Source organism: Gopherus evgoodei, chromosome 7, assembly GCF_007399415.2.
Source record: "Gopherus evgoodei ecotype Sinaloan lineage chromosome 7, rGopEvg1_v1.p, whole genome shotgun sequence".
In the NCBI taxonomy this organism is placed as follows: domain Eukaryota; kingdom Metazoa; phylum Chordata; order Testudines; family Testudinidae; genus Gopherus; species Gopherus evgoodei.
This window is the reverse complement of record NC_044328.1, coordinates 98,287,384-98,311,627: the sequence shown is the minus strand read 5'-3', so window position 1 is coordinate 98,311,627 and position 24,244 is coordinate 98,287,384. Positions and strand designations below refer to the sequence as shown.

Here is a 24,244-nt window from a genome sequence, read left to right as displayed (position 1 = left end):
CCCCCAGCATTTCAGTTGGGTGTTGCTGAGCCCCCACCCCACTTCCTGCAGCTCAGGGCCCCCTAGCACCACACTGGGAGAACACCTGCTCTCCCCACACACTGACCTGCCCCCACCCTGCTTAGCTGGAGCCCAGCTCTGACGGCCTGGGGCATGAAGTATCGTGCCAGTCTGTGCTACTTTCTAAGAGCGGATTGCTGAGCTGGGGCACTGCAGGCAAACCCAACGCCTGCCTGCCATGCTAGTTACTATCCCATGCAGCACATCAGACGCGGTTTGGGTGCCCCATGTGCCAGCCCAAGCAACGATCCCCCTCATGCTGAAGGGATGCAGGACACCTGGGCTCCATTTCTCACTTCACCAATGCAAGATGGGTAAGTCCTGCCCACCCTTTCCCTCTGCCTCAGTTTCCCCCTCAATCCATTTTGTGTCATATTTAGAATTTCCAGCTGTGACGAGTGGTTCCGGGGGCGAGGCAGGGGCAGGTTTTGAAGCCTTAAAGAGGGCAGATTATCTCCCGCAGTGCTCAGCTCTTTCTGAAAAGCCACGTGCCCCCACTTAAGGCAAGTCAATGGATGGATCCAACATAACTAGTCACTCTTGGAAATTTGAGCCAATGGCTCTCAAGTCCTTTGGAGAGGAGACAAAGAGAATGATGCAAACTGCTCAGTGCAGGGAGCTGGGGAAAGACCATTTCCACATCACTGCCTCCTGATGGAGGGGATCAGAACTGTGCCACTGCGTCTCATTCACCCTATACTGCTAGCAGCTGGTGGGGATTCATTTTAACAAAGGCCCAGGAAGCCTGTGCTTTCAGCTTTGCTAATGGCATGTATCCACAGAGTTCCAGGGGGTAAAGCTAATGAATGCAACTTCTTAGTGAACTAGGACAAGAGGACTTGGTACCTATCCAGAACCAGGACTTGGGGTCAGTGCTGGCTACAAGGGGAGAGCCCTGCATCCTGCTCCCTGCCGCACAGCATCCCCTAGCACCACATCAGGGCACCAGCAGTGTCTGCCACGGGAGCACTCCCCCTACGGACCCTCCCATCCCACTTCCAGCAGCGCAAGACCCTACAGCAAGAAGGGAGAAGGATGCTAATAGGGCCATACACCCCATCCCAGACACATGCGGTATAACCCCCCACCCCCGGTGCACAGACTTCCTGCACAGAAGGGGACACCCATCCTGCTAGAGAGGTCGGGGTGGATGCTCCCCCCCTGCAGAGAGATTGGGGTAGACGCCCCCCTCTGCATGCCCCCCAGACCTCCCCCTTTCCTTCCCACTGTGTCCTGCCCCCCAGGCAGCTCTATGGATGGGCCCCACCTCTCTCCTGCTCTGCTCCGTATGCCCAGCACAAACAGAGAGGGGAGAAACTGACTAATCACAGTGCGAGTATTTGCATTTTAATGATTTCCTACTCATCCTTCCATGGGCGCACACTGGGTGCCAGCAGGGAGGCTGCTTTACAGAGGTCTGCATTGTGTGCATGCGTGTGTGTGGGGAAGACACACACACTGGATGGTTCTCTGCTCTCTCCCTGACACACTCTCTCTCTCTCAATATTGTTAAGAGGCAAATCTGCTGGAGCGCGTTACTCTCCGTGAATACCTAATACCTGGAGAATTATATGCAAAGAGCCTGAATAAATATAAAATTAGTCTGCATAATAAATCCCACTACAACTTCCCTCCGCCCCATCCCAGGAGACCCCACAAGACGAACATATTTTGACAGGCTGACTTCAATTATCTCTCTGTAAGAAAAAAGAAGGAACAAAAAAAATTTATCTGATTTTGTTTCACACCCCCGCCCTCCAGCAAAAGCAGGTCAGATTCAAATAGCGTCCTCAATATAGAGGCTCCAAAGGGTGGGAAAGTGCTGGGGCTTGAAAGGAGGGATCTAAAGGACCATGGTGAAGGAATTATACCAGGAGCCCCGGGTCTTTGCAGACACATGGTGCTTCGCTCAATATAGCCCCTCTCTAACTATAGCGTCCCTCACACCTAAGGTGCAGAGGCGGAGAAAAGGAATGGTTCAGGAAGGGAACCAAGGAGTCCTGCCCCACAGTCCCTGCCCCGCTCTGACTCATTAGATCCCACTCCCTTCCCTGACCAGGAGTCCATGCTCCCAGCTCCCACCTGCTCTAACCACTAGATCACAGGATGCATTTTAGACAAACGTCCAACATCCACCAGCTGTTCCCCCAGGGCAAAAATCAGATTTATCCTGTCGGATAGCAGGAATCAGTGACAGTTTGACAATATCCATCAACACCATGGCTGGCAGATGACTAGTTTCCAAAGTTAGCAGTGTTCACACACACTGGGGACTGAGGGACAGGGTGATACAGCCTCCCACATACAGTTGAATCACAGCAGCCAGATATGTTGCATCCCCATTCCATAGAGTGGGGGACAGAACAATTTAGCTGGTGTATTATGGAAATGTCACATGCACATCCCAACCAACATTGGAGGGTTCCTGGCAGGTCAGGTGCTGCACAACTTCCTGACCTTGTAAACGCTCTGCAAAATTTCTGCTTTCATTAAAAAAAAGAAAGGAGAGACTCAAGCACAACATTGGTTGTGAAGAAAACTTTGAAAACATGACCTGAGTCAGGGACACTTGCCTGAGTCTGCAGAGAGCCAGAACCAATTGCTCCATGAGGGGGGTCCCACCCTACATATAACTGACAAAGTGACACATGCCTGAGTTTGCAGAGAGCCTGAGCCGATTGCTCTGGAGTGCTGCACCGCCTCATTCAAAGTGCTAATTCAGCAGCAAAATGGGACTGACAACGCCACCATTGTTAACTAATTTGCCTGGTGCACAGCAGCATGTGACACGACAAAAATGCTTTCCTAGAACAAACCTGCCCAAGCAGTTTTGTGTGAGCGTTTCTGGTAGGGCTACGGACACCACACAGCAGGGCGGGCGGCTAACAATCCTGGACTCTAATGAAATACTGACGTTTTACAAGGGACGTTTGAAAACCAGACAGGGTGTAGAGAAGAGCCACACAAATGACCCAAGGCTGGAGAAAACGCTTGCCAGCGGGAGGCTGTTTAGCTTCTCACAAAGCACACAGAGGTGATTTGATTGTGATCCCGGTGAGCAGATCTTGGTATTGAAGAGCTCTCTAGTCTCACCACAAAAGGCAGAAGAACCACCAACGATTGGATTAAAGTCACAAACAAGACTCCAAATTTGTCCCAGGGAGGGCGACTGACCATGGACACAAATGCCCCCAGGCAGGGTTGGAGTCTCCATCTCCAGGTTGGCTGCCTCTCCAGGAGATGCTCCAGGCAAACCTAAGTAATTTGGCTTGGTGCAGCGGTGACTGGGTAACATCCGCTGCCCTGTGCTGTACTGGAGCACAGAGCTGACAATCTAATTCCAATGGACCCTTCTGGCCACACAGCAACAGTCACTGGAGAGAGAAACCAACTCACCACCAAGGTAACATGCTGGGAATCCAGTTCCCAGAAGCAACAGCGCCTTGTCCTGGCCAGTTTGTCTAACACCCCTCTGCTTGGGATCCTGGCCTTCCTGTTCAGCTTCTGCACAGCATATCACCCCACAGAGCTCAGTGTGCAGTACGACAACAGTATCACTAGCCCCATATTACAGATGAGGAAACTGAGGTACAGAGAGGGGTAGAACTTGCCCAAGGTGCCAGAGCCAGGAATAGGGGCCAGATCTTCAGAGTCTCAGTCCAGTGCTCCACCCAATACACTGCTAACCGCACCACATCCGATTGTAAGGCATTCCACTCACACACCGAGCAGGCCCCTGCATGGCTTGGCTAATGCCAGGACACTGATCATTCCCCCACATATTGTCGAGGGGCTGAAATAAACAGACCAAAATGAAAATGAGGGAACAAAACTCTCCGACGGGCCATTAGAATTCTGGCAAAAGCTCCCCTTCGATTTCACAGGCACAGCTGGCTCCGGAGAGATGCTTTTCAAGAAGATTTGTTGCATTTGTTCTTCGAGCCAATCCCAGATTTGTGTTTTCTTCATTAACTCATTTTTTTTTAATTGCTTTAGCTCTTCACTGCCCCAAGAGACAGCAGTGGTTTGGCTCAATACACATGTATTTCCTGTGGCTGCTCCCAGCCTGTGCTCCTCTCCCATCCTCCAGTGCAGGGATCGCCTCCCCCGGGCCTGCACTTCCCACACACCCCCTCCACCGGGATACATGCCCCGTTTCATCCTTCTGACCTTAGCTCCCAGCCCACCCCCCAGTCAGTCAGGGGCTGGGCAGGGCCTGGCACTAGAGGGAATTTTGGAGACACACACAATCTCACAATAAAACACAAACCTGTTTCTTCTGGGTTTGTGTAGCACTTGGTCTGGTGGGGTCCCAAACACTACCCATGCCAGAGAAGAACCCTGGGTTTTCTTTAGCTCTAAACTCTCTTCTCCCCTGCACAAGGCTTAATTGATCACATGATCACCAATTAATAGTCCCCTTCCCCATCCCTCCCCCCAGCTGGATTTAACACCTCCACCCCACCTGGCCTGCAGAGGAAACTGACTGAGGGTGACAGGACAAAGGTCACAGGGCAGTTTCACAGAGTTAAAGCCAGGTCCAGGGACCCTTTGATCCAGGCTGATCTGCATTAACACCAGCTAGGCCATTCCATTCCATTCCAACCCAGTGCCTCCCTTCAGCCCAAAGCATGGCCATCCTCAGGGACCTGCCTGTGGGGAGCAGCACAGGGCCCAGGACATATAACTGGGATGTTCTGGCCCAATGCAGCCCCTCAAAGCAGGGGCCAAATCAGAGCCAGCGCCCCCTAGAGGGGAAGGACCCTATGGCCCATTCCCTGCCCCCAAGAACCACCCAGTCCCCCCTGGGCTGGGGCCAGACCAGAGCTAGCACCCTCTAAAGGGGGAAGCCCCCCTAGTCCGTGCCCCTGCTCCCTCGGCCTGGCCTTGAGTTGCCTGAGTAAAATCCTCAGCTGATGTAAATTAAAAGGGGTGGGGGGGAGGTAAATAAATAAATAGGTCGGGCAATGAGTAAAACCCTCTTCTGCGGAGGGGCTGGGAATTGGCTCCAAGCTACATTAATGAAGTGATTATGTATCAGATGTTTGCAGTTATTTAAATTCCTCTTCAGAAGGAGGGGGAGGGGGGGAATTAAGGCTGTTCAAAACAATCAGACGAGTCCCATTAGGAATAAAAGAGAGGTGACATCAAGGCCCATCAAGGTAGAAAGGGAAGAACCAATAATGAAAAGCAGAGCCGGGGCCGGGGGGCGGGATTGAAAAACCCAATCTCTGCGATTTTGGCTCCTGGAGCCGCCTTTAGCCCAGTGCCTCAGAAGTGGGAATTCTTGTCAATTGTTTTATATGTAAAACTGAAAGCTTGGAAAGGCAACTAAGTGACCAGGCTGTGGGGGCGGGTCTAGCCCCTCTGGAGGCAGCCGCATCTCAAGAAGGGGGGTGCTCAGGGAGGGGTTGTGGATGGGCTGAGGCAAAGGTCAAGGCTGCACGGAGCCACCCGATTTCCCCTCTCCATCCCCCACCCCCAGATTGTGTCCTCATGTCCCCGGCCTCCCTGATGCTGGGATTCCTCTCTGACCCCCACCACCCTAGCCTGTGATCCCCACTTCACCGGCCTCCTGCATGGCCAGGATCCCTCTCTGATCCCCTCTCTGGCCTGTGCCCCCCATGCTGCCTACCTTTCCCAGTGCTGCTCCCTGGCTCCTATTCCTTTCTCTGGCAGGGGCAGGGGGGTTCCAGTGGGCTAGAGCAGACATGAGGATGGGAGTCAGGCCTTCTGGGTCCCATTCCCAGCTCGTCCCTGTTGCATGACCTTGGGAGACTGCCCTATGCCACAGCCACGAGTGATCCCTGAGGCCCCCCCCCCCCATCACATGAGCTCCCACTGAGCTGCCTTGTATCCCTCTGACCCACTCACCCCTCCCAGGTGCAGGGGAACAACACAACGAAGAGGGGCTTGGAAGCCCTCCCTTACGCCCCAGCGCGATGAGAAGGAGGTAGGCATCCCTCTCGGCGCTGGCAGGGGGTGGGTCCAGCACTGGGAATGCCACTCTCCATAATCAGCCTGGATCTAATAAGCCGCCAGTGCAATTTTCTCTGGCGCACACAAATAATTACAGTAAATTTGTTAATGAATTGAATATGGAGGCTGGTGCACTTGTCGGCAGAATGGAACGGAGCTGGAGCATCCACAGTGCCTGGGATAGAAACTCCCTGGCTGAGAGGCCCTGGGCAATTGCTCTGCACCCCAGGGGTACCCCAGAGATGTTTCCCAGGGTCCGCGCCATCAGTCTCTGTGCAGCCATCCCTGCTGCAGTCACCAGCCCCAGCACCTCGCCCATCAAACCATTGCCCCCCTTCCAGCCAGGCCCACCCTGGTGCCATCCCGCCAGCTGTTAGGGGCTGCTGGAAGTGGGGCAAAGCTAGGCAGAGCCCTGGGGGGGGGCCTGGTGCAGGGACCTGCCCCACAGCAATGGTAAGAAGATGCAGTATTGCCCTCCCCACTGCCCAGTTTGCCCACTCAGGCTTGGCCCTGTAGCCCATCCGTGGTGGTGGGCTCCCTGGTGCACCAGTCCCAATGCCTCACTCACGTTTGCCCCCCACCTCCATCACGCTAGAGGGTCAGGCAGGACCACATCTTCGTGGGCAGGGGGCAGTGCTGCACCTTCTGCTGTCCACTGGGTGTCATCTCTGAGCTGTGCCTCATCAGGGGCAGGGCTCAGGCCTCCTTGGAGAGCCCCCACATGCTGGAGGATAGATGCTGCCTCTGAAATCTCCACCCCCAGCTCTCAGAGCCGCTGTCTGTGTCTGGCAATTCCAGGGCTACCCTGGGAAGGAACAGGCAGAAGCCAGGGCTTGGCACCCACCGGAGTGGCCAGGCACGAAAAGCAACAGACCTTGGTGTGCCTTGGTTGGATCCGTCGCTGGGCTGGGGCCCCGTCCACACGGGGGCTGGGGGCAGACAAGTTGTCCCACAAACCTCTGCGAACCAAGCCCTAGAGTGGCTCCTGTCGTGTGAGCTAAGAACCGGGTGGGATACACCCAAGATCCTAGCACCAAGCTCGTGTCAGTGCAGCATGTCCTGGGTCTGGGCGTGTGCGGCTCTGCGGGGTGGCTGGCTTGGCTAGCCCGGGGTGCATGCATGGGAGCCCAGGCACCGGCACACTCTGCTCTGGAGATGTAGCCACAGACTTCACACCCATCTCCAATGGAGCTCCCATCTCTGTGGCCCTTTGATCCCAGGCACCTTCCCCTGACAAAAGGAGACACCTCTGGGCCCATTCCATCCAGGTGTCCTCTAGGCACCATCACAGGGAGACACCTCTCCCAAGGCTAGAGGGCCCCATGTCCCATCCACTCCTGTCTCTTCTCTGAAGCAGCTGACTCGGAGACATCCCATGGCCAGTCAGTTCCAGACTCCTCCAGGCACCCATTCAGATTGGAAATGCCTCTCCTAAATCTCCAGGACATGTCCCCATTTCCATTCATCCCAGTCTCCCCCATCCATGAACAGGCTTGGCGACCCTCTCTGGGGCTCCATCCCCACCCATTTGTCTCCACGCCGCTTGCCAAGGACTCCCTGTTTCTTGCTGGTCCGCATTCCCCTCCACACGTGCATGTCACTGCTCTACACTGACGTTCTCCCCTCTCCTGGGGGTGAGCGTCCTGGGACACATGCAGGATCCTGCTCTTCATCATGCCCAATCTACGTCCTCCTCATGTCCTTCATGCACCTGCTCCCAGTGGGAGGTGCCGTTCTCCATTTCTGCTGGGCCAAGTGCCCTCCAGGCAACACTTGGGAGAGAGGGCACCATGCAAGCCATGGCAATGGAACCACGACCACTACAGCCAACCCCAACTCTTAATGGTCATTCAGCCCTGCAGCGGCCCTCAGCCATGGGACCTTCCTCCTATAGCTCTGCTCCATGGACACCCCAGCACCGCTGCAGCACAGGGCCCTGCCCCAGGGCAGTTCCCACCCAGGCACCGCTCCAGCAGCCTTGTTTGGGGTGAAAGCTACAGCATGCGCTGCTCTCAGAGATAAAGCCTTGTCTCCAGGACACGCTCCTGCCAGCAAAGGTCTTCCAACCTGGAAGGACCTGGGCCAAGGCGCTGAGGGTTTAGCCAGATCCTCCTTTCCCAACACTGCAGGGTCTGTCTGTGAGTCCTGCCTCTGGCCTTTGTTGGGACAGGGACAATGCTACAGGCTATGCCTCGCTCTGTACCCAAGCCCCTGGAATGGGGGCCAGAGCCCCAGGCTCAATTTTGGGGAATGTTGCCTCCAAAGGAGCATAGCTGATTGGCTCCAAGGGGGGAATCTGGCCACATCAGCTCAGCTGGAGATCTGGCTGATTGGCTCCAGCTGGGGATCTGGCCCCATTGGCTCAGCTGGAGCTAAGGCTGATTGGCTCCAGCTGGGGATCTGGCCCCATTGACTCAGCTGGAGCTACAGCTGCTTGGCTACAGCTGGGGATCTGGCCCAACACGGGCAGAGCTAGGAGGCTGCACCATTCCAGGTTAGGGGACAGCGATAAAACCCTCTCTGCTCCCTGGTATCAGTTAGGTCCCCAGTCACACCTGCCCGGATCAGATCCCCCCACTGCCTCCTCTCTGTTACCTGGGCTGAGAGAAAAATGGAATCTTGTCATCCCATCCATCCGGGGCTGGTGCTGCATCATGCAGGGCCCGTGGCCAGGCACAGCGTTCCTCCAAGGGCTTTCTGCCCATTCCAATGCAGGGTGCTGGAGATGGAGCTACAAGGTGCTTAGCACCTGAAGGCTGACGTGCTGAGATCACACCCTGGAGATCAAGCCCCATGGTTGACCGTAAGTTACTGAGCTTCACACAGGAACTGCTGGCTGGATTCTCTGGCCTAGATAACCCCAATGGTCCCTTTGTGCCTGAAATAACAGCTGAGCCCCATTCTCTGTCACTCTGCACTTTCCTGTGTCATTTGCAGGGGCGCACAGCGAGAACGGCGCCCCCACTAGCATCCCATGCTCACTGTGCATCGCAAGGTGGCTGATCCAGACAAGCACGTCGGCGTGTGCTTTGCACCAGGCCGGGGAGCCATCACCTGGCCGGGGCGGGGTCATTGCCTGCCTCAAGAGAAGCAGCTGCTAAAGCGCCAGGCTGGATCAAAGACAAGGAGGTTGGTTTCTCTAGTGAGCTCGGAGCACAGACGCAGGCCTGAGTATTCCCAGAGCTCGGCACCCAGCCCAGCACTAGCTCTCTTGGGGCTGCTCATCTCAGGACTGGCTGGGGGCTGGGCACTCCGGGGTATGTCACTTATCTTACGCACAAACCTGCAACTCTTGGTGCCCGTTTCCCTCCCATCCTTTGTCTAGTTAGACTGAGCTCTCTGGTGCAGGGCCCAGCACAGTGGGACCTGGTCTCAGTGAGGGGCTGTACAGCATGTGGCAGAGTAGGGCCCTGATTGCGGTCTGGGGGTTTGTGCAGCACCCAGCCCAATAGGAAAATGGCTGCTCACGGTTGGGGCATCTGGGCAGCACCTGGCCAAGTGGGCCCCTGATCTCGCTCAACAGTGTGGGAGGGTGTGTGAGTTGTGCATGCCTGGCATGACAAAGGCCCTGATCTTGATTGGGGTCAGTGCGGCACTTGTGTGACAGGAGCCCTGATTTTGGCCCCAAATCCAGCCTGACAGGGCCCCACTCTTTGCTGAATGCTACTAGCCCTGCAATATAACCCATAATAGACAAGGTACAAAGCAATGGAGAAACAGGCCCTCAGTCAATCCCTTAACCGTCTCTCGGGCTGGCTTGCCCACACAAAATGACTAGAACTCCAGAGTTGTACGAAGTATAGAATCAACTGTATTCCCCTTTGCGGTAATGTACATGGGTTGAAAGGTTTTTTTTGACTTCATCATAATTGGTAACACTTTACAGTAACATTGAAGAGTACAGGAAGTTTACAGGGTAAGTATGCAGAACCACAAAGTATTTCCCCCAAAACAATCAGGAAGGGGTTTCTGTTCATTAAAAAAACTAAACCAAAACCGATACAAAAAGAACGAATTAAAAATTTATTTCCTCCCCACCTGGAATGCTGTAAAGGAAAAAGATTGGGAATGCTATTGGTAAAATAAACCAATCTCTCTCTCGATATTTTAAAAAGAGGATATTTATCAGTGTCATATTTTTAAAATAGAGTTTGCAACCTTCATTTCTCCACCCGAGCCCCTCCCCCAAACAAAAATAAAATATTAATAATGTACAAATTAATTTACAGTTGATAATGTTCATTACACTCCTAGAGAAACAGACAGAAATCCCCCTCCTTCACCCTGCAGACAGTTCCATTCAGTGGCGAAGTTTGGAATGAACGAAACTCCAATAATTATCTGTGTCTTTAAAAAAAATGTTGGGGTTTTTGGTAAGAGAAAAATACAGAACTTGAGCTCTTGCAATAGTCTAAGATGCTGAGAGATGCCCACCAAATTTCACCTTGGCTATCATTCGCCAAAGCATCTAAGAGGTTTAGGAGCCTAAATTTCATTTTCCAAGTTTAGGAGCCTAAATACCCTGGAATCTTTGTAAAATGTGATGTCTTTTATTAAAAAAAAACCCACCTCAAAGCCTGAAAATTAATATGAAATGGTTTCAGTTCACAGTTTACAATGGCAGATCTATCACGCTCTCTCCAGCTTGCTGCTAGCCCCCCTTGGCATTTTAGCATTGAAGGTGAGGGGAGTTTGCAATAACTTTGCCAGGCTTGAGAAACTGAAGTGCCTATTTTACCTGTATCCTATCACTCTAAAAGAAAGAATTCCGATCCAAATTCCTTGCCTCCCTACACCCTTCCCAGCGATGGGCTTGATCCTGGTAGGGCTGGACTTCTCCAACTCCAATCCAGCACAGCTCCCTTAGCCTCACGGATGATACTGCCCCAGAGAAAAGGGGTTTACTGCTAGATCTAGCACATGGACAGTGAGATCTGATGGCTGGGAGCTGGCGCCGGTAAGATGCATGTTTTTAATGAGGGAGATTAAGAATGAAATTTTAGAGCTGTTCCCCAAGGGATGTGGAGGATTTTGCATCCTTGAGGGCTTTCTATCGTCCAACAGATACGATTTAATTGGGACGCAAGTCATGGGCTGGGTGCAGGAACCTCTGGGCAATATTCTGCCATGTCTCTCTTCCAATCTGTGACTCTTTCTCTCCTGTCTTTGACTGGACGACCCTATGCTTTGAACTAGGCAGGCGCTGAAGTGCGTTGCTGCATCGGAACCAGCTGGAAAGCCCCTGACAGAGCAAAGACCTGTGGCACTGACCTGTCTAGAAGCAGGGGCTGGCCCTGTTGGCCAGTTTGCATGGAAGGATGGGCTGGAGTCTTGCAGAATTGAGATCAAAGATGGGAGTTGGTCTCCAGTAGCTGTGCCCAGAGATCATCAAGGGATCCTACCTGTAACACGCCACACGCCTTGGCAGGGAGAGATTTTTTGTCTCTAGCTGCTTTTCAAACGTCCTTCCAAACCCTTTTTGATTCTTCTGTGTTAAACTGTCGACACATATACGTTATATAATATATATATTTATATATATATATATTTTATATATATAGAGAGCTCTCTTTATATATAGTCATTTGAAAAGCCTTTCCAATCCCCCAGTGAGGGGCGAAGGTGAGGGTGAAGGAAATAGTCCAATGCCTCCACCCCTCCTTCATTTCCAAATTCCCATCAACAGCTGCTTACCCCCCTGTCCTGGATACCTTGAAAGAACAACACAATTTAAGGACATGCTCTGAGAAGACACTTAAAGGATGATCACAATAGCACCTTGGCATGGAGAAAAGGAGATGGGAGTGGAGGCGGCATGGGGGAAAAGGAATTATGCCATCAATCCCCTGAAAACAAAACAGAAACATCGTATATATTTTCCCATCTCTCCCACCCCCACACATCCCGAGCAGGTACCCCCAAACCAGTCTCAGCTCCCGTCACTGTTGCTTTCGCAAAAACCAACACCAGCCCAACTCTAACCCTTTTGAGAATAGCATCCCCTTTTGTTACTATAGAGCAGAGAGCCGACTGGCCGATCAGTTCCATAGTTGGACAAGATCCATGATAACTGCTTTATTTACCACCATCGGTATTAATGGATTCATTTTTATTTTCCCGAGAGTTCGTGATTTTGTTTGTTTCGGTTCGGTTTACTCCACACATTTCCAAGACTCTGACACATTAACAAAGAGAGAGAGAAAAAAATCAGTTATAATTAAAGGCACCCCCTCCCTTTTATTGTTTTAATAATAATTCCGAGAGAGACCGATTTTTCGTCCCCAAAATCTTTGCCCAGCCAAGTTTTCTGGATCCAGCTGTATCCTGCTCCGCGTCGGAATTTTGTCGATAGTTATGAGAGAAAAATCAAATCTTTTGTATCCCAATTGGATTAGTCTGTTTCCAAACAGGGCATGGGAGAGGGGTCTAAAAGGGGTGGGGAGATGTACCCCAAAGTTTCATCCGGATGAGGAAGCGTCTAACCTCCTGGGATAACAGAGGGGGGGAATGAGCTGTCACCTATATATATATATATATACACACACACACACGCACACACACATATATATATATATATGGCAATATCCTGGCTCAGGTTTATCTAGGGAGCCCTGAAGCCTTCATCAATCTGTCTACCCCACCCCCAGATCATCGTTTTCTGTTCTGTTTCTGAGTGGTTGCTTATTTCCCGTGCCAACCTCTAACCATGGCGTGTGTGAATTGATCGCCCCCTGCCCTGTTCTTTCCCCCACTTCCTTTGTTAAAAGGAAAACAAATTAAGCAAACCCCCAATATCTGAAGGAATCCGGAGCAGGGTGTGGGAAGCGAGCATGATTTTGATTTTGGGGTGGTTGTTATTAATTTACGAGGATGAACAGAAAAATTAAATAAGAGGGAAATGAACAAATTGAAACCAGTGTGGGGTGGAGGTGGGGGGCAGGATCCACTGGTTGCCTCTGTGATGCAGAGGGAGGAGAAAGGAAGGCTGGGAGGTTTCGTTGGTCTCTTGTATCCAAAGGTTGGCATGATTTGAGCCGGTCTCACCCTGCGATCGTCTCTCTCTCACGCTCGCCACCAGAGGGACAGGAGGGAGGCGGGGCCAGGGGGGGCGGAGACTCACACATAATACTCCTTGTCCTTGTTTTTCTTGCTCTTGCTGGGGGTTTTGGTGGCAGAGGTGGGTTTCTCCTTTACCACCGTGCCGTTGCTCTGTGCCGAATTGCTGATGTAGTTCCGGCTCTGATCCACCTGGTAAGAGCCTTCGTCCCGGTTTCGGTACTTGTACATGGCATAGAGGAGGATGAGGATGCACAGGGCGGCCGCCGCCACAATGCCGACCACCATCCCCGTGGTGCTGCTAGATTCGCGGATCACCTCGACGGCTCCCGGGGGACCCCTCTCCCCTGAGCCGGTGGGGTTAGCTGTGGGTAGATTGTGGAAATTGGGGGAAGACGTTATACCGGGGTACTTATGCCTGTTACGGTTGTCGAGTTCAAAAGAGGTGGGCAGAGGGGGGTACTGGTCTGGGTGGGGTTTGGGGGCCTCGCGATTGTTCATTTTGCCGGCGGGGATGTTACGGACCAGATCGGGAGAGGCAGTGGAGATCAAGAGCTCAGGGATTGAGGATGAAGCCGGCACTCCTGTCCTAATGTTGGGCCTGAAGCCTTGGGACTTTTTAGACGCTCCATCTGGCCTGGCCAGCAGGGTCCTATCTGTGACCAAGGGGAATGTGGTGTAAAAATCTTCGTCATCAGTAGGGGGCAGGCTGGAGTCGAAGACCTCGCCCGAGGCGTAACCGGAGGCCTCAATGCCCTCTTCGCAATCGCTGTCCTCTTGGTCGGCTAAGCACGGGGGTTTTTGATTGGCGGAAGGGGCTAGGGTGTCTCTGGTGGTCTCTATTACAGTTAGGAAGGGGCCAAAAGTAGGTGGCGGGGGTATGAATGGAGACCGGGTGGCAATTGGTGGGGTGTCTAAGGAATCTTCGGTAATTATGGGCAATACTAATTCACCTCCTAGAACAGAGAGAAATAAAGGGGGAAGAGAAACAGAAAAGGAGAGATGGGTTAATACGAACCGGAGGAAAAACTGCCACATTTGGACACAAGAAACTGAATCAAACTGATCAACTGAATTTAAAACTAGACTCGTTCCCCAATCTCTGGCTGCTTTTTAAACGAATCTTTACGACTGTTTTTCACTTTAAACTGTAGCTTTTTACAACAAAATCTAGAGAAATCATAAATTTAAAGAAAAAGAATTAAAAAAAAGAAATTAGTCATTTAATGCAAAAAAATTAAACAGATTTTCAAACAGCAGAATTAAGTAATAAGAAAAGAAAAAACCTAGTTGCAAACTGCTTTTCACATTTCTTTTTATTCCCCTCCTTTTCTCTTTCATTTCATTTTTTCCCTTTTCTTTTTGTTTTAAAAATAAGAGAGCAAACCACAGAATTCAATCAACTTACATCAACAAATTGGCCATGTGATTTTAGCATGAAGAAAAAAAATTACAAAAAAGAAAACTAGGTAAGAATGTTTTTTTGGAGAAAAAACAACTTTTTTTCTTTTTTTTTAAACATCTCTTTTCTCTACCACTAGCCTTTTCAGTTGTCTCTCTAGAGTAATTTCTCTGTTTCTTTCTTTCTCTCTTTCCATCTGGAGTCATTTCTCCTTCTATCTATACTCTTTCTTCTAGATTCATTTGTGTCTATATTCTTTGATTTTTCTTTCTAACTAGATTTGTTCCTCTTTTTCTAGATTAATATCTATAGTCTTTCTGTTTAGATACCTTTTCTTTCCTTCTCTCTGTCTGTATTCTTTTATCTATCTTCTTTCTTTTTATCTAGATTCATTTCTATCTATACTATTTCTACATTAATTCCTGTGTCTATCTATATTCTTTTTTCGGTCTAGCTGGATTAATTTATCTTTCCTTCTAGATTCATCTACAGTTTTTCCTCTCTAGACATATTTTCTTTACTTTCATACTATCTAGATTATTTTTTTCTTTCTACATCCATTTCCTTCTTTCCACCTATATAGATTAATTTCTGTTTCTTTCTGTATTAATTTATCTACCTTTTTCCGTATTAATTTTCTTTCTAGATTCATTAATCTATGGTCTTTCTATCTAGATGCATTTTCTTTCTTTCTTCCATTCTTTCTTTCTAGATTAATTTTTCTATCTATCTAGATTCATTTTTCTTTCTCTTTCTTCTGCATATTTTAAAATCTTTCCCTCCCCCTACCCAGACACACTTTTCGACTCTGTCCGTTTGTCTGCAGTTTCCATTCCCACCTCCCACCTCTCCCTCCCCCCCCTTTTGATTTTTACAACCAAAGTTGTAAGTTAAAATGACAAGGACACTGCACACATTATTTTGGTCCTTTGCACTGGCTGTAAATTTGGCGGGTGTGTGTTGGGAAAATACACGTTTCAAAAACATACATAACTATATTTTCAGTAGCTGTTTTGACAGATCTGTGGGCTCTGTCCCTATTAGAACTGGAAAGAAAGCAGATAGAGGGACAGATGCCTAGCGTCACTGATGTCAACAGGAATAGAACCCAGGAATCCTGACTGCCAGAGCTGGGGATAAAACCCAGCAGGCCTGACTCCTATGCAGTTACACCCCACTGCACTGGCTGAGGACGAGGACTCCAGGAGTTTGGCAGACTATTCCCAGTATGTGCCATTCCCATCAGCCGGTTTTCAGTTTCCTCACCAGATTCTCAATGGACAGTACCAAAGCCATGGGCTCCCTAGCTACACCAATCTTCCTGGCAGTAGCAGGATTAGAACTCCCAGCCTTGCTACCCCTAAACTGCCCATGGACTGGAGCTAAACGAGACTTACTGTTAACTGTGTGGGGCTCTGTCATACAGAGCTGTGACTCTGATTCCTCCCAGGGGAGGGCAGTGGCACCCTCTTCCCCACCACTTCATTACAGCCCAGCCTGTAGTAGCAGTGCTGTGTCTGTACAGTGATTGGGGCTGCCTGCCAAGATAGACTCCAGGGGCAGGCTGTCCCAAGGGGTGGGACTATTAGTACCTATGCAGTGGGCAGTATTCTCTCTAATTTTTCTCACTCATGTGCAGATTGAATTTTATTATGTGCACTGATATGGAGGTGATGTGTGACACATCACCTCCATACTGGTGCACATAACAAAGTTCATGTGACAGGGAGGGACCGAGGGGTTTGGAGTGTAGGAGGGGGCTCAGGGCTGGGGCCGAGGGTTGAGATATGGGGGGCTGAGGACTCCAGCGGAGGGTGCAGGCTCTGGGGTGGGACTGGGAATGAGGGGCTCATGACTGGAGCAGAGGGTTGGGGGGGCCGGGCTCTGGGGTGGGGCCAGGGATGAGGGGTTTGGGATGCAGGCTGCCTTGGGGCTACAACAGCAGCACCTGGGCTGGGGGAGAGAGGTGCCTCTCGCGGGCCAGGGCAGGTACAGGCCGGGGTTGGGTTGGGGGAGGGGCACCTCTCGCGGGCCATCACAAGTCCAGGCCAGGGAAAGGGCACCTCCTCACAGCCACAGCAGGTCTGGGGCTGGGGGCCTCCCCCAGGCCGCAGCAAGTCCAGGCTGGGCTGGGGCATGGGTGGGGTGCCTCTCCCCACCACGGCAGGTCTGGGACTGGGCTGGGCTGGGGGAGAGGCATCTCTTCCCACCGCAGCCTAAGCACCTGCGCTAACGTGGCTGCTTCGAGGGAACTTAGGCAGTGAGCTCATAAACCTGCATATGTGCTCACACCACCTGTGTGATAGTACAGGGGAGTTTGCATGAGAATCCACCCACCAGAGCCACGACCCTCCATGGTTTACAGACCAAATACTCTGCTCCGCTTCTGGGGCAGGGGTGAACTGAACATGGAAGGGAAACGAGTTACACAACAGCTTGAACCAAGTGGCTTAGTGCTCTGGGAGTCAGGACTCCTGAGTTCTTTTCCTGGATCTGGATGGGAAATTGAGTCAGGTGGCTAGAGCAGGGGGGCTAGGAGCCAGGATTCCTGGGGTCTAGCCCTGGCTTGGGAGGGTAGTGGTTAGATCAGGGGTAGATAGGTATCAGGAGTCCTGAGGGCTGTGGCCTGTTTCTCTGTTGTTTTACCAGTGAGTCACTTCACTTAGCTGCTCCTTCGTTTGCAATATCAGAGATAACATGACCACTGTGCAGGGAGTACATGGGGTGGAATTAACGACGTGCATGCTTTGAGCTCCCACATCTCATGCGCCGGGTGGTGTGGAATATGAGAGTGACTCTCCTTTAGAAGGCTGCGGTAGGTATTTAACTGATCTGTGTGTTTTCAGTACCCCCTCCTGCAGCGGGGGCAGTGAAAGCAAGTCACTGCTTAGTTAGAGCCCTCAGCCAAGCCTGGGACTCAGAGCTGTTACCTGACACAGGGTCTCAAGAGAGGATGTTGGTGACTGAGTTTATGAAAGAAGCTCACGAGAGATCACCATGACTGACTTAGTCAAGCTGCAGGGTGGCATGAGATCTGACTCCAGGTATCCAACAGGTGCAAAAGACACTGGGTGGAGGGAGAATTGCTTGGAGGGAAATTAGGGGCTATGGGATGAACAGGAACAAAGAATAAAACTTGGAGGGGAATAAACTGTAGGGGACAATCCTGGCCACTGGTGGTGGGGAGAATAGACTGTAGGAGCCAATTTTGGCTGGTGGAAAATACACTAATGGAAAGAACAGCTCCAGAGGCAGGGAGTGGACTCCATAAGTATCATGTGTCAGGGAGTTCCACAGGCTAATGATGTTGTGTACAAATGGAGTCACTTGACATGTGTTGCTTGGAATTTCATGGGGGGCTTCCTCAATGGCGAGTGAAGGTGAATAGCAGATCCCACTTGCCTGTCTAGATTCTGTACATCCTTTAGGCCCCTCTAGCATATCCCCCTCTCCTTCATCTCCTTGCTGACCTAAACACCCTGATCTTGTCAGCCTCTTCTGCTTCCAGATTTTGACTTGTTTTCATTGCCCTGTGATTTCTGCCAAGCTGGGCCATCTCATAGATTTACCCAATGGCACGAGACTATTCTGCTGTATAACTGTCTCCCTGCTTCTGCACACACTCCTGGCCTATTCTGCACTGGTTGAACGCTGCCGTGCACTTAGAAGAGGTTGCAATTGAGCTGTAAGGGGCACTGTGCTGCTGGGAGTGGGGTGGGGACTCAGTAGGGGGTGCTCTCTCCCCACGGTCAGTACTAACCCCAATGTGGCACTAGGGGGTGCTGTGCTTCAAGCAGTTGTGCACATTAGCCATAGGGATAGTCAGCTCCATCTCAGCAATGGGTGAAGGATCCCAGTATAAACAGGCCCCCATTACTCCACCCCAGAGGCAGCTGCATCTCCACACTGGGTGAAGGATCCCTATAGCTCATTTAGCTCAGAGTCACATATATTAGCTCAATATTATCATTAAAAGCTGCATTCTTTGTCAGCTGAAGAAAACAGAATCAAGACTGCATTATGGTTTGAAAGGCAGCAGTAAATAACAGGGAAGGAAAAGCTGCTGCCTACAATTGCACATGCCAATGCCAAAGTCTCCTGTGGTTGACAGAGAATCCCCCTCCCCCTCCCAGACAGATCAGAAATGGAAAACATCACACTGCTTCCTAGGCCCACACACTTTGGGGATCAGCCTTAGCTCCGTAACTGGGCTGGAAAGATCTGGCCAGACTCTTTATTACAAGCCTTGCTCAATTGGTATGATAGATTGTAATAGTATTCTGGGCTGGCTGGGCCCAAAAGTCAGAGCTGGAGTGGTGGTGGGGATACTGGTCTGGCTGGCCCCATGAATCTGAGCCTCGGCCGGGGGGGGATGGGATACTGGGCTGGCTGGGGCCACAGTCTGGCCCAGGGTGGCAGGGCGACAGGGGATACTCTTATCACCCAGCCCCAGGGGTACCAGTCCATGTGCTGAGCTGCCTTGGCTGGGGATGGGCCATTTTGTGCTGGTGGCTGCATGCAAAGGATTCCAGGCTGATATGGCAAAGCTTCGCCCAGTAGTTGGGGCTGCGCATTTGGGGGCTGAGGGCAGCAGCCAACCCTTTCCCTCACAGCATAATCCAGCAGCTCCCTGCAAGCTTCACCAGGGGGTTCAGAAGAAATCAGTTGGGCCCAGAACACCAGGAGAGTTTTTCAAGGTTCTCTCCAGTTTGATGGTCTCTCTTTTGATTCCAGAGCCCCACCCCACCCTGGGGCAGTCACTGCATGACAACACTGGCCCCTGCTGCAGAAGCACATGGGCTGCAGCTCCTGGCTTCTCCCTGTACCCCAACATTGCATTTGCTGATGTGGAGTCCCAGCTCTCCTCTGCTCTGCCCCCATTGCACCTGTATTCTCCTGCAGCTCCAGGCTCAGGAGCTCTTCACCTGCTCTCACCCAAACCGGGGCAGGGGGAGGGAGAGGGGGCAGAAAGACAAGGATGGAGCAGGCCAGGCCATTGTTTGCAGGGGACGGGGAGGGGGGGAAGGAGGAGGCGGCGGCAGGCCAGCCCATTGTTTGCAGGAGAGGAGGGGGGAACGAGCTGGGGCAGGTCAGTCCATTGTTTGCAGGAGAGGAGGGGGGCCCAGGAGGCAGACCAGCCCATTGTCTGCAGAAGATGAGAGGGAAGAGGGAGTGGGCCAGCCCATTGTCTAGGGGAGAGAAGGAGGGAAGGGGGAGCAGGGCAGTCCATTGTCTTCAGGAGAGGAGGGGGAAGAGAGAGCGGGGAAACCCATTGTCTGCAGGAGTGCGGGGAAGAAAGGAAAGGAAGAGGGAGCAGAGCTGACCAAGCTGCTAGACTCTCTCTGCCCCCCCCATAACTCCTCTGCTGAGGGTGGGGGGAGAAGAGCTCAGCCTAACTCCTGCGGCAGTCCCGATTAGTTGCTCTCCCCCCAGAAGTGGGTAGGGATTCCTGGGCGGATGGGCAAATTGGTCTGATCCAACCCCCCTGCTCTAACCACTCAGAACTCTGGGTCAAGACCTTGGGGGCAAGGAAGGGGAGGGGAGCGCACACCCCAAAGCTACAGGGGGCCAGGGACCACAGTCTCCTTACGGCCCCCAGCCAGCTCCTTCTCCTCCCGCTGCTGCCCCCCAACTGCCTTCCCAATATTAATTAAAAGTCTGCAAGAAAGTGTGTGTATGTTTTTAATGAGCAGCCCCGTTGGGCCTTTCATTTTCTCCTGTCTCTTCCCCTCCTCTGGTTTTTATTGTGATGCATTTGGAAACATTTGGCAAGCGCTGCACAAAGGAGCCGCGCTGCCTTTGATCACGGAGAAGAAGAGCGAAATAACATAACCCTGGCGCCGTCGGTACGGGAGGAGAAGAAAGGATGCACCAGCAATTACTCAGCTCACAAGGGAGGGCCACCATATGGGGGGGGGCAGCTAATTAGTCCATTGTTTTATTGGGGAGCAGAGCAGTAGCAGCCTGAATGTCCACCCTGAAATTAGGGCTAGATCTTCCCCCTGCTGTGGTCTAACGTTGGACTGGGAAAGAGGACTCCTGCCTGGTTCTAACCCAGCTCTGGGAGGAAAGTGGAGTCTAGTGGGTTAGAGCAGGAGCTGGGACTCCTGGGTTCCATCCTATTCCCAGCTCTGCCACTGATCTGGGGCACGTTTCTTCCTCTCTTGATGCCTCTTGTTTCCCCTCCTACCCTTGTCTAGTTAGACTGAGCTCCTTGGGGCAGGGACTGTCTCTCCCTTTGAGCCTGTGCAGCACCTGGCCTGATGGGGACCTGGCCTGATCTCAGCTGTAATCTCTAGGCACTGCTGCATAATTAAGAAGAGGTTGATTTGCACTATTTGGGGCTCTGCTCCTGAAGTTCCTTGGGAGGTCTGTTCATCTCATGCCTCCCTCCAGTCACACAACCTGAGGGAGTGAGCACCCCCTGCAGGTCCTGCTGAAAACGGGGCCCTCCTACAGGGATGCATGTATGCACGGACTCACACTTGTGAGCAGTGTGGGCACGGCGAGTGCACACGCACACTAAGCTTGGTGCCCTAACAGCACAGATGTGTGCTAGCCAAATTACAGAAGTGTGTGAACCTGGAGGCAAGACTAGAGGGGGAACCCAGAGGGGCGCTAGTCCCAAAGAGGGGTGTGCAGCATATCAGTGGCTTGCAGGTAGTAGGGTGACCAGGCAGCAAGTGTGAAAAATCGGGACAAGGAGTGGTGGGTAATAGGAGCCTATATAATAAAAAGACCCCAAAATCGGGACTGTCCCTATAAAATTGGGACGTCTGGTCACCTGAGCAGGCAGACCCCAAGCAATGTAGATCTGCAAAAGCCTATTGCATAGGCAGGTAACTGCAAGCCAGTTATACAGCTGGGTATGATACCATTTGCATTTGGGGGTGGGGGAGGGCACTGACAGCTGAAATACAGAGGGAGCTGGGCAAAGAGTGAAAGGAAATGAGTTTTATCACACAGATATCCCCCGAGTGTTTGTTACTTGACTGCTAGAGCAGCAGCAGGGCCTAGTGGTTAGAGCACCAGCTAGGAGGCAGGACTCCTGTGTTTTGTTCCCTCCTCTGCCATAGCCCTTGTGTTGGTCCCTTCCCCTTGGTGCCTCTGCTTCTCCTCCCTCCCTTCATCTATTCAGCCTGTGAGCTCTTCATGCAGAGACTCTGTGTCACTGGGGGTTTGTCCCGCTCCTGGCACAACAGGGACCCCAGTGGTCAGAGCCTCTCGCTGCTGCTGTGATGTACACAAGACGCGGTTACAGCCATGCGTGAGCACAGCGGCAGGACTGAAGGGTACAGATGTGTCTTCTGCAGCTCCAGCTGTGTGGGCGTGCACTGCCAATGCATAGAGGCATGCAGCTGGGTTTTATGCCCTTCTGGCTGTGCGAAATGATGCACTGGAAATCAGCAGCACCGGGATATTGTTACAGGGGCCTGAGTCTCCTGTGACAGTAGTGGGGATTGAAGGTGAGCCGGGCTTCTGAAAACTAGGCCATGGGCCAGAACCTGAGCTGGGGTAAGTCAGTAGCTTCACTGACTCCAGTGAGTGCCCCCTGCTGAACCACCCACCCTGCTCCCTGAAACACAGTCCCTCTAGTGTCATGCTGGGGTCCGAGCGCCCCCTGCTGAGTCCCTACTCTGCTCCTTTCAGCACCGCACCCCCTAGCATCAGGCTGGGATCAGATCTGACTCCAGCATGAAAGCATCCCCTGCTGAACTCCTTACAGCCTCTGGCCACAGAGGTCTAGACGCACATGTGCAATCAACATTTCCCACCCAACACCCATGTAATGCCTGCCTGGTGCAGCTCAGAATGCCATCTAACTGGCCCGCTGGCTGGCAGAGAGACCGAATGGGGGGGTGAGCAGGGTTTCTCCAGGGCATGGGGAGGTATGCTGGCCCCATGTGTGTGGGTGCCGGGGGCAGATCTCCCTGCTGCTGCCCTGGCTCTGGGAAATCTCACACACAATGGGGGAGGCAGACTCATCCCTGGCACAGGAGATAAACATGCACCGAAGAGTCCTGGCGCTCCCCAGACAATAAAGAATGAAGCTAATGAACCAGGCCCAGTGCAGCACCAGGCGCTCCCTGCACTGCCAGGCTCATAAATCCCCCAGCATAAATTTCATGCCCCACCAGGGTCCTGGTGACGCGGAACAGGGAGTGCGGTGGAGAGGGGTTTAAGAGCAATCAACAGTGTGGATGCTGGGCGGGTGGGGTGGGGGGTCAATGAGAGAGTGGGATCTACCCCCACCAGCCCATGCTGCAATTTCCATTCCATACAGAGAGGACACAAAGCCACATCAATCTGTGGCTGGGTGTGTTTCTGCAGGGACGGCGGGGTTCTGCCTGCAGCCAGTGCAGTGTCTCCCATGGATGTGGCTTTCTGCTCTACTCACTCTCTGCCTGGATTTATGGCTCTTTCCTCACTACTCCCCCCTCACACACACACACATTCCACACTCTCATTCTATGCCTCTGGCCATAACAACCCTGGCTGTGATCTTGTCAGATCTTAGCACTTGGCCACAGAGGGGATTGGCGCAAAAGAACAAACCTGTGCGAGACAGCGGCTCCCTTTGGCTAAGTTGGGTCGTTGCGCTGGTAGGGAGAGTGGCAGGACAAACCCAAGGGGCTGGAAAGCTCACCTTGCAGTCAGTGCTGACTCCAATGTGGTGCTAGGGGGCACTGTGCTGCAGGGAGTGGGGTGGGGGGCTTAATAGGGGGCACTCTTGCCCTGGATCTGGAATTGAAGCCAGGTCTCCCTAGTCACCTGAGCAACTGAACCATCCTTCCTCTCCCCCTCATCGCTCCGGATCAGACCAACGAGTGCATCCAGCCCAGTATCCTCCCCACTCCCCCCTGGATCAGACCAATGAGCTGCTCTTGCCTGATATCACCCAATGTCCCTTGTCACTCCAGATCAGTCCAATAACCCACCTGCCCACCATGCTGGATCAGCTCAACAGGCCCGCTAACCCAGTACCCCATCTTTGACAGTGGCCAGCACCAGTGGCTTCAGAAGCAGGTTCAAAGATCCCTGCAGTGATGGGTCCCCCTGCCCCCAGCTGGTCCCACCCAGAGGAGTTCAGTTCCTTCCATATCCGCTGGCTATTATGCTGAATTCTACCTCTGCACAGTCCGGTATCTGCCTAAAGTCCTGAGCCGTCATCGGAATGTGGCTAAGCTCTCACTTCTGGGTAGATCATGTGGCAGTGAGTTCCGCTGGCTAATGGCACAGTGGAGGGGAGCATTTCTGGAGATCAGTTGGAAACCTGACACTTTCCATCCTCTCAGCCTGGCAACACGAGCTGGGGCCAATCAAAGCTCTCAAAGTCATGCGCGATCCCATTAATCACTGCCTCCCTCTGCCTCCTCCTGCATCATCCACTCTTGTGAGGAGTGGAGAGGGGTTTAGAGGCCCTGGACAACAGCCTCCCCACCCCCAGCAGGGTACTTCTCCCCGAGGGATTCCCCAATTGCAGCATAAATGACAACATGGCACAAAGGAGCAAAGCCAGCTCCCAGCAAGCCAGAGGTAAAACCTCTTCTTCCTTCAGCATAACCTCCCTGCTCAAGAAGGGAGTGTCCATCTCTTAGGTTTCCCTAGTCCTGGTTTAGTTCTCAGTGCAGAGATGCAGCCACCTTGGAATGCTGGCTGTTTACACAGGGATCTTTCCTCCAGTGCGGAGATGCAGCCACCTCTGGTGTAGGGAATGGGGGCAGTTTATATGGGGATCCCCTACCT

The 24,244-nt window shown here is 52.3% G+C and overlaps 1 protein-coding gene across 30 annotated transcripts in view; it reads right to left on the bottom strand.

Annotated features, from left to right (window-relative positions):
- Positions 1–9,827: 9,827 nt before the first annotated feature.
- Positions 9,828–24,244, bottom strand: part of NRXN2 (neurexin 2) — a 339,529-nt gene continuing 325,112 nt past the window's right edge. For 15 of the 30 annotated variants that reach the window (XM_030569276.1, XM_030569274.1, XM_030569286.1 and 12 more), the window contains 2 exons: positions 13,160–14,051; positions 9,828–12,214 (listed from right to left, as the gene is read on the bottom strand). In XM_030569276.1, coding sequence (XP_030425136.1) covers positions 12,115–12,214; positions 13,160–14,051 — 992 coding nt within the window. In that variant the 3' untranslated portion in view covers positions 9,828–12,114. Of the gene's footprint in view, positions 14,052–24,244 lie in introns of all 30 variants that reach the window. The other 15 variants (XM_030569294.1, XM_030569297.1, XM_030569305.1 and 12 more) reach the window with 3 other exon arrangements.